This window comes from Tupaia chinensis, unplaced genomic scaffold, assembly GCF_000334495.1.
Source record: "Tupaia chinensis unplaced genomic scaffold, TupChi_1.0 Scaffold000558_1, whole genome shotgun sequence".
NCBI lineage: Eukaryota > Metazoa > Chordata > Mammalia > Scandentia > Tupaiidae > Tupaia > Tupaia belangeri.
Window position 1 is genome coordinate 1,893,236 of NW_006160070.1, and position 10,032 is coordinate 1,903,267.

Below are 10,032 nucleotides of genomic sequence, written 5' to 3' on the forward strand. Positions count from 1 at the left end.
CGCGCCCATGGGCCAGCGCGACTGGCGGGCTGGCGTTGTGCTGGGGGTACTCCCCTGGGTCTTAGAGGCCGTTCCGCTCGGACCCTGGAACCCGGAACTTCGCGCCGCCCCGCCTGCCCCGCCCCGCCCCGCGGAGCCCGGCCCAGAACAGGGCGGACGCGGGGTCGCGAGTTCGAGCCTCCGCCTTGGTAGCCAGAGCTGCGGGACGCCCGCGTCTCTTTCCCCCGCTGGGCTGCGACGTTCGTGGTCAGCCTCCATCTGGCGCACATGTTTAGCCTCAGGATGGGCAGCGTGGGTGAAGCCCGGTGCACTTCCTCTTCCAGGCTCTGTGCAGACCTGCCCAGCCCTCCTGTCTGGATAGTTCTCTGACACACACAGCGCTATGCCCAAATCCTGTCGAGGACCCCTTGGCTCCTGGAAGGGCCAGCAGTGTCACCTGACTTCCCTCACGGCCTGAAGACAAGACCAAATGTCAAGGAGAGAAAGCACCTGCTGCAGTGGCAGCCCAGTCCCAGGAGCAGTCCTGGCCACACCTTGGCAGCAAAATGACTGTGAGCCTGGCCGTGCCTAGCTCTGCTTCCTCTGTTTCCAGGTCCCCTGACTACAGAGTGCTGGTGGTCTCGTGCTCGGGAGCGGCCCCTGGAGACCCAGGAGGCTGTCTGGAAAGGAGGCCCCTGTCTTGGTGGGGGCCTCTGGGCCACCACCTGCTCTACTCAGTGTTCTGTGTGGTTTTGCTGATATATGCAATGACGTCGGGGACTGTCAGGATGAAGCTGGCTCCACGAGGGCCAGCCATGGCGAGGCCATAGTAGAGGTGGCTGGGAAGGCCCGACGCCTTTGGAGCCCCTCCTGTGTGGGGCGCTGAGGTTGGGGCTGCTGGCGGAGATGGCTGGTGGTGTGGAAGCAGAAGCCCCTGATAGGCTCTGCCCTGGCGTTGAGGGTGCTTCCCTGCTGGCCTCCCTGGGCTGCCTGCCAGCGTCCCCACGTCCCAGGGCCTGCTCAGCTCCACGCAGGAACCCACCCACCGGTTTTAGCTCGGACATGCAGCCTCAGAGGTGAGTAGGGGCCGGGGGACAGGGCTGGGGGATCCCTGGGTGTTCCCTCTGGACACCTGTCCGTATCCCCCACTTTTCTAGCTAATCCTCGATCCTAAACTTTCAGAACACCTTTGCCTGTGTGGTACACTTCTGTTCATCCCTCAGAACTGAAATTTGGGTTCTGAGGCCACCTTCCTCGACTCTCCACCTCGCTGCCAGGGCACCCGAGCTGCTGTTACTGGCCCTCTGCCCCCACTCCCCGTGGCCCTGCTCTGCCTGAGAATGCCGACTTCATGCCGACTTCATGCCGACTTGCCAGAGAGACCGCCACCGCCGCCGCTGCTGTTGCTGCTGCTTTTATTTTTTTTAAGGGGGAGATTTTTGCTATAAGGCACATGTGCTCGCCAGAGAGACAGAGAGACAGAAAGCGAGAAATGTCCCTTCTCCATTCTCTTGCGATCTTGGGCATGCATGCACACGTGCCTAGGATGAGTTTGAAGTCACTGGGTCTGGGACTGAATGGCGTCGACTACACGGGAGTCCAGTGACGTAACCATTATGCCATCTGCTGGTCGCTCCTCTGGGAGCTTCTTAACTGGACTCGAAGGCTCACCCCAGATCCCTGCTCCCAGGGGATCCAGGGAGTTGGCCTGGGGCCATCCCGAGGGTTGTTGGGTCCATGGCAGTCCAGGGCCAGGGCTCAGGAGAGTGTCCGTGAGGAGGGGCTCTGCATGCACTGTCGCTGTTCTCCATGGCCCCTGAGGGGGGGCGCGCAGTCCCTTTAAGGCTCAACACTGGAGCCCTAGGCTGGTTTGGTTCCGCCTTCCTACAAGGGAGCAGTCTCAGCCTCAGCCTGGAACCTTGGGCAGGGCTCCTGCCCCTGCGGTGACCCGGGCCCTTCCCTCCTCCGCACACCTTGCCTTCATGCTTGTTCTCCCAGGGCTCATTCCTGGATGCTCTGCAGAGTCCAGGAGGGGGCGCCCAAGACCGTCGCACAGAGCCCGTGCCCCTGGGTGCAGGATGAGCTGCTGGCAAAGGGCTGCGTGGTCTGGTCGGGCTGGCCCTGACCCTGGAGGAGGGGCGGAGCCTATGCGCAGCGGGGAGGGGGTGCTCAGCTGGAGTCTGCGCCCCGTGCCCTCCTCTTGTCCTGCTGTGCCCAGGGGAGCAGGTGCTGGGCCTAGGACAGCCACAGGTCCGCTTGGCCACGTGTCAGGTGCAGAAACAAGTGCTGGCCAGAGACCCACCTGGGCCTCCCCACCCTTTGGGAAGTGGCCGGAACAGCCCCGCAGGCTGTGTGCGGCTTGGTGGTGTGGCCTGCCTTGGTGGTGGTCAGTTGGGTGAAGAGCCCCCTCTGGGCAGGTTGGTGTCCTCAGGCTGGCCTTCTAGGTCTCCTGGCAGCTACGGTGCTGGGGCGAGGGGCTGCTGTCCTCTGCAGACCCAGGGCTCGCGGGCCACTCAGCTGCAGTTAGGGCCTCCCTCGGTCTCCTGCTCCCTTGGGGCAGCCTCTTGGAGGCTGTGGGTGGTGGACGTGGACTGAGGTCAGGCATGGCAGTGCCCTGTGGGCCCCCTCAAAGCGACACTAGCTCCCACTGAAGGCTCTGACCCAGGCTGCCCTGGCGAGGAGGCTGCAGGCCCTGGGTGCCCTCCTCTTAGGGGTCTGCTCAGCAGAGGCTGGAGGGCCATCAGGGGAGGTGGTGGGCGATGCAGGTCCAGCCCCCTGCCCCCATGCCTGGGTGGCCCTACCTCTGCCCCTCAGGCTGGAGGCCCGCTTCCGCTTCTGCTGGAGGCCCTGCCCATGCTCTGTGCTGCAGAAGCAGCGCGGCCTCTGCCCCGGCACGCTTGACTCGGCGCCTGCCTCGGCACTCAGGCCCACCTGGGCAAGAGTGAAGGCTCAGTCAGCCCGGGTGGCCATGCCACCCAGCCCGAGGCTGGCCGGGACTCACCTCGCTGTCTGAGGTGTCTGACTCGTCCGGCTCGTCCGGCTCCGGCCTCGGTACATCGGCCTTGCTGGGCTCTGGAGGACGCAGGTGTGGTCAGGCAGGCTGGGGGCCCAGGAATCTCCTGAGCTCACCAGACTAGAGGCAGAAACCCCCCTGCAGACGAGATGGACACACTGCAGGGCCGGGGAACCTGCCCTAGGGCACCCGCTGGGACGCGAACCTAGGCCGACTCCAACGGCCCCGTCAGGGTCCTGTGTGGTGGGGCCCACCACCTGCTACCGGCCCTGTGGTGGGTGCTCTTTCCTCGCTGACTGGGCCTCGGCCCCGTTGTGTCTGCAGAGGGAGGCACTAGCCCAGGCGGTGGCCAGCCAGCCCACCCTGGCGGTACTTCCCTCTGGGGTCCTGCTGCTTCTCCTGAGCTTAGTGCTCATTGTACCTGGGTGGCCGGCAGTGTCAGGTCTCTGTGGGTGGGAGAGATGCTCTGGCCTCCCTCTGGCCTCTTCTCCTGTCCCACCTGGGGAGGGCAGGCTGGGGCGAGGCCCTGGGGCATGTACGGGCTCCTGGGGGAGACAAGGAAGTGGCCGTTTATCGGGGGAACTCCCTGCCCCCATCTCAGCCCAGGACCCAGCCCAGGACCCAGCTGGAAGGCCGGTGGCCTCCTGTTTAGTGTGAATTAGGCAGGGGGCGGGGCGTGGAGTCCAAGGCCAGGCCCTTACCTGGGGACTGGGGGTCTCCTCTGGCTCTGATGCTCTGGTGCCCCTGGTCCCATTGCTGAGTGCCTGGGGTCTGCGAGTGGGTGGTCCAGATGGGACTCGGGGCTCTGGGCTGGGGACTTGGGCAATAGTTGGGCTGAGTGAGCCAGGCCAGCCGGCAGGCCTGGGAGTAGCCCGGCCGCGGGTCCGTTCTGAGAGGTCCAGGGGCTTGTCTGGGACACAGGCCTGCGTGGCCGTGGGCTCCTTCCTCCGGGGGCTGCCTGGGCCCGTGGGTGGTGGAGGCCGCACTCCTGGCAGGGCCACCGTGGACAGACCTGCCCTGGCCACCTCGCTCTCAGGGCCCTCTGAGTCTGAGCCAATGGGCGAGGAGGGCGGCGTCTCCCTGGGCTGGCCGCCCCTCGGCCTGGCACTGCCTGCCCACACTCGCAGCTGCTGCTGGGCCAGGAACAGTGCCCCCTCCAGCCGGGGGTCCCGCAGGCCCAGCAGGCCTATAGGCTCCTCCCAGAACTCTGCCTCTCCGGCCTTCAGGCTCTGGGCCCGGGAGCTGCTGGGGGTGCCCCGGAGGTGCAGGGGCAGGTGGCGGTTCAGTAGGCAGAGACGGTCTGCTGGAAGAGAGCGCTTCAGGGACTCGTAGGTCACGGTGGAGGCCCGCGGTGCTCGCAGAAAGCTTCGGGGGAAGACCAGGGATTCCCCCGGTTAGTGGAGACCTCCAGCTGAGCCCCGCGTCTCAGGTGAGGAGAGAGACTTGGCAGGTGGAGGGGAGGGTGGCTCCCAGCGTGTGGGGTTTGGGACCTGGGCCTTTTCCTGGGTAGGTGGCCAGACAACCCTGTCTCGCCCCCTTGCAGACAGAAGGATGAAGCCTCATCTGCTGTCTCCATGGGTCCCCAGGCCTGGTCACCCAGCCCATGTCCGTGATGGGACTGTACTTTGGACAGGGTGCCCAGAAAAACCTAAGCTGAAGAGGCTGGGGGCTGTCCTGGAGGATCAGAGGGACTTTCACGGCTGCTGGCGTCCCACCATAGAGGTGGGCCAGCCCCTGAGGAAGGAGCTTGCAAAGCCCTCCTGGTGGGCCTCACCTGTCCAGGGGGAGGCTGCGCTCGGATGAGCTGGGCGGGCTGCTTGTGGAGGGTGGCGGTGTCCCATTGGTGGCTCCGGGGCGCAGCACAGCGATGGTCCCGTGCAGCTGGTTGGCAATGCGCTGCGGGCTCTGCCCCAGGAGGACCAGTGAGCTGTGGCCGGCCTGGCCCTGTGCTGCCCGGCTCGCTGTGCGACCGCGGCAGGCTGCCCTCCCATTCTGAGGCCCGTCTCCACCCGCGCCCCCCAGAACTCAGCACAGGCACCCTCGGCGTGGTGTGAGGCTGGCCTGGCAGGGGCGGAGGCTCTGGGTCCCTTGCCCTCACCAGGTCTGGGGCCCGGGCCTCAGGCAGGTGGGCCCCTGGGGAGCTCCTGGCCACTGGTGACATCCTGTGGCCCGCTGGCTTTCCTGAAGGAGGGGAAGCAAGCAGGAGGGCTCGGGGAGTGCTCAGGGGGTGCCTGACTCCCAGCTCTCCCATCCCATGGCACCTCCTCATGGGCCTGCACCTAGGTGATCTTCCTCGGCCTCCATGTGGCCTCCTGGGGGCTTCTCAGTGGTGGCCTTCCAGCTGCCGGGGGAGGGGAGCAGCAGGGGCGAAGGGGGGTCTGAGGTACCCTCCCTGGCCAGGGGCCTAGGCTTGTCCCTGGAGAGGAGGCAGAGATGGGGAGGGTGAGGGAGGGTGGGGAGATCTGGGCCTGGACGCCACAGCTCTGCTGACACTCCTGTGATGGCAGGGGTGGTGGGTGGGGCGGCCCATAGGCAGTTGTGGGCATCAGGCGTCTGGGCGGCCACCCCCCCACTCACCCCAGGCCTCGAAGCCGCTGCACCTCCTCCCTCAAGGCCTCATTCTCCTCCTTCAGCCCGTTCATCTCTGTGGCTGCAAAAGGACGGATTAGGGAAGCAGCCAGGGAGGGGCAGGTCCCCACGGCTGTAGGGAGGCCCCTCCCGTCTCACTCTCTCACAGCGCTAGCATGAGGCCCACACGCACGGAGACCCACAGGACTGGATGGTGGGCATCGTTAGGTAAACACCAGCGTCAGCATGGAGAAGGGAAGGACCCGGGGCTCCCTCTACGGGTCAGGGGTCATCCTTTGTCATCAGTAAGACCAGGGGGCTGCGGACCCTGCAGGCCTCCTCTTTGTCATGAGGGCACCCCAGCCCAAATGCTGTGGGGGTGCACCAGGGCCAGCTGGGACTTTGGACCAATTGTTTATACAGCAGGGTGCCTGCATTGGGCAGGGCTCCAGCCTCCCTCCTTCCTATGAGCCTGTGGGGCTGAGCAGGCCTGGGCCCTGGTCCTGCAGGAGGAGGACTGAGCCGGCAGCTGGGGAGCACTCTGGTCCTGCAGGAGGAGGACGGGGCCAGTGGTTGGGGGGCCAGATTGGTGGTGGGGGGCCTTGGTCCTGAAGGAGGGGTACTGGAGCGGTGGTTGAGGGACACTCTGGTCCTGCAGGAGGGGAGCTGGGTCAGTGGTTGGGGTCCTAGTCCTGAAGGAGGGGACTGAGCCCACAGTGGGGGGCCTGGTCCTGCAGGAGAGGGCTGGGTTGGTGGTGGGGGACCTTGGGTCCTGCAGGAGGGGGGACCTGGTCAGCAGTGGGGGGCTCACTGAGGGTGAAGATGCGTTGCAGGCTTTGCAGGTGAGAGCCTTCAAACTCCTGTTGCCTCTTCCTGGCCAGCTCCTGGGTCACCATGCAGTGGTCACAGAGGCCAGCCCGCAGCCTGTGGTGCAGGGGGCAGAGATGCTCGGAGGGGAGACACTGAGGCCCTCAGGCCCATTCTGCCCTATTGCCACTTATGGGCCCACACTGCCCAATTGCTTCTCAAACTGTCCTGTGGGGTTCCAGGCCTGTACCCACCCTGTGGGCCGTATTCAGCTGTTTGGGAAGGAGCCTTGACAATGCATTTACTAAAGGCCCTGAGACGCATGGCGGTGGCGAAGCCAACCTGGACCCCTGGGAGGCCCCCAGCCCCGGCCACCTGTTCTCCAGCACCCTCAGGTTCTCCTTCAGTGCCTTCTGCTGCTCCCTGAGCTGGCGGTTCTTGGCTGACAGCTCCTCCAGTCTCTGGGCGTCTCTGCGGCAGGAAAGAGCGGGGCAGGTGAGGGGGCTGCTTTGCGCTCTGCTTGCTGTCCTGAGGGCTCTGTACCCTACCTGCTGGTCCTGCTCGGTGGGCCTCACTGCGGGACCTGCCCTGGGAGTCGAGCCCAGCAAGGCCCTGCCTGAGCCTGCGCCCCTAACGGCTGTTCCGGTGCAGGCCCATGGCGCCCCGAGCCACCGCCCTGCCTAGGCCTGGCTCCACCACGGGCTCTGTGACTCGCTCAGGGCTTGTCTCCCACCCACGCTGTGCCGCAGGGTCCCTTTCTGCATCATGGGATGGTGGCAGAGCTGGTGCTCTTTGTTTCAGGGATCAAGGGGCGGTCTGGCCCGTGGGGAGGAGCTCTTTGCTGTCTCTCACTGGCTGGGCCAGTCGGACTCACCGGCATCTCTCCGAATTCAGGTCCAGAAGCTTGTTCTGCAGGCCTGGCAGAGGGCAGAGGGAGGGGCTGGGGGTCAGGCCCAACCCTCCTGTAGACTCCCCATGTAGGCCTGTACAGAGCCATGGGCGGTCCTCCCAGACCCCGCCCGCCTGTCTGGCTCCCAGGGTCTCCCCTCCCCTGGGGCCTCTGACCCAGTATCTGCCTGGGATTGTCGAACCCCGAGTCAGGGAGGGACCGGCCATCTGGTAAGGACAGGGATTCAATTAGTGTAGGGGTGGACCCCCTTGGACACCCTCCGACCTCATCTCTGCAAGTAGCCTGGGCTGGCCGAGGAGAGACGCATGCCCATGCAGCCCACTGTCTGGGTGCCAGGAAGCTGCAGGCTCCCTCCAGGTGTGGGGCCATGGCTGGGGAGCTGGCACGCCTGTCCCTGGAGCAGACACCACATTTCAAGACAGGGGTCGAGGGCCATGGGCTGAAGCGGGTCTGCTCTTGGCGGTTTGTTCTTGCCTGATGTGGGCTGCACACCTTGTAGGTGGCCATGGGGGAGAGCTGATGGGTATGCTCGGGCCGTGCCCCTACCTGGGGGCCGTACTCCGGAGCAGTGGTCCAAGGACACCTCTGTGGGAGGGCAGCCCTTGTGGCCACTCTGGGCCAGGCTGGGCATCCAGTCCCTTGCAGCTTTGGGTCCTGGGTCAGGGCTCTCCTTCCGGGGCTGAAAGACGGTCCCTGGATTTGCTGGGGATTGGAGGTGGCACCCTGGCCCGTCTGTCCCCAGCCACTCACCCAGAACCTCCTTCTCATGAATGTCCTTCAGCCTGTTCAGGGACTCCAGGAAGCTCTCCATGGCTCTGGCCCGCACCCCAGGCTGGGCTGCAGGTGTCAGACTGCCTGTGGGGGAGGTGGGAGAGAGCTCTGCTGGGCAGGGCTGAACCTCGACTGGCGCGCAGCCCTGTCTGTGCCGTACCACATGGGCTGGCAGGGCCAGAGGACCCGGAGCCCCGCGGTCAGGCGTGGAGAGCGCTGCATGGTCCATCTCCAGGTCAGCGGGCTGGAGGTCAAGGTGCTGGCTGCCCAGGGACGGGACTTGGGGGTCTGTGAGGGGGCTTCTGGTGCCTTTTAGCTAACCCATCGTCCCTGAGGTATCCAGTTCGCCTGTGCTGGGCACCAGCCCCACGTCAGCCCTGCCCCGTGGACCTCAGTGGAGGGACAGACAAACCAGGAGCTGCGGTCAGACCTTGGTGCAACCTGGTGGGCCCTGGTCCCATGCCACTGGCTGGTGCCCAGCCGGGGTCAGCGCCGGCCCCTCCCATCAGCCCCTTGTCCCAGGTCCCTCCCGGGAGCACCGTCCTCCCACATCACTGCCTGCTAGGCCCCCAGCAGCCCAGCCCCTTTACACACGTGCACATGTGAACAGGCACCACGACAGGCATGCATATGTGCAGACGCACAGTCATGCACATAGATACACGCCCCCTCAGCAACACGGATCTACCACTTGGCACACACGGATACTAGTCACACATACACCACACACATAAAACAGACACATGTGGACACACATAGACACACACACTAACATAGGTACATGCATATACACAGGTACACATGCAGACGTGGATACACACACACACACCAGCCCTGGCTCCCACGCAGAGGCTGCAGGCCCCAGGCTCCCTCCCTGCCTGCCCACTTGCAGGGCCTAGGGGGTACCAGTGTCCCGTGAGTGTGGTGCATGTGCTCCGCATGTTCCATGAGTGCGCTGCATGTGCTCTGTGGGTGTCCTGTGTGTGTGTTGTGTGTGCTCCGTGGGTGTCCTGTGTGTGTGGCGCGTGCACTCCGTGGGTGTCCTGTGTGTGTGCTGTGTGTGCTCCGTGGGTGTCCCGTGTGTGTGGCGTGTGCGCTCTGTGGGTGTCCAGTGTGTGTGCTGTGTGCGCTCCGTGGGTGTTCCGTGAGTGCGGCGCGTGTGCTCCGTGGGTGTCCTGTGTGTGCGGCGCGTGTGCTCCGTGAGTGTCCCGGGCTGCGCAGGTGCTGAGGGTGTCTGAGGTGTCGGTGCCCTGCTCTGGGCCCACCTCAGTTGAACAACGCCGTGCGTGTGGACTCTACCAGCTGCCTGTGCTCCTTCGGAGCGCAGCCTCCTCCCCAGGTCCCGCCAGGAGGAAGGCACTGCCAGCCCAGCCAAGGTGTCCTAGGGACCTGCCGGACTGGCACGTGGGCTGGAGATGGCGAGGTCTCCCGGCTCCTGCAGGGGCTCTGTCCTGCCCTCTGCACACACCTGGGTCAGAACCTGCCATGGCCATCACACCGAGCGCCCAGGAGCCGCCGGGCCCCACCTGCATGGCTGCTGCAGCTACCTCTAGCCCCCCCGTGACCCTGGTGTGTTTGGCTCACCCACGCCCAGGCTCCCGGAAGGTCAACTGTGGAGGGGCCAGGAGGGCCTGAGCTGTAGTGCCTGAGACCCCACCCAGACCCGTCGACAGCTGTCCTGCCCCCAGTCCCTGCGTGCAGCCAGGCCAGCACCTGCGAGGAAGCTGTCAGCCTTAGTGGTGTTCCTGTGCCGTTGCCTCCCACGGCTCCCCTCCAGGGCCCCAGAGGACAGCAGGGAGCACCCCACCGCTGGCAGGGCCAGCGTGGACAGGGGAATCAGAGCCCCCCAGGCCCATCCTGCTGGAAGTGTCCCTCTCCAGCGCTGGGCCAGGCTGCCAGGCCTTGGTGACGCCCCAGGTGGCAGGAGACATGCACACACGAGACTTGGGCACAGGGCCAGCCTATTGGGCTCTGGTCCCCCCCC

The 10,032-nt window shown here is 65.4% G+C and overlaps 1 protein-coding gene across 1 annotated transcript; it reads right to left on the reverse strand.

Moving 5' to 3' along the window:
- Positions 1-1,552: 1,552 nt before the first annotated feature.
- Positions 1,553-8,088, reverse strand: RBBP8NL (RBBP8 N-terminal like). Its single transcript, XM_027775373.1, is given in 13 exon segments — positions 1,553-2,550; positions 2,781-2,910; positions 2,981-3,051; positions 3,492-3,537; positions 3,694-4,357; positions 4,767-4,897; positions 5,091-5,173; positions 5,254-5,408; positions 5,570-5,642; positions 6,372-6,484; positions 6,743-6,838; positions 7,242-7,284; positions 8,028-8,088. Coding segments are annotated over 13 exon segments (1,797 nt in total). The 3' UTR covers positions 1,553-2,419.
- Positions 8,089-10,032: the final 1,944 nt, after the last annotated feature.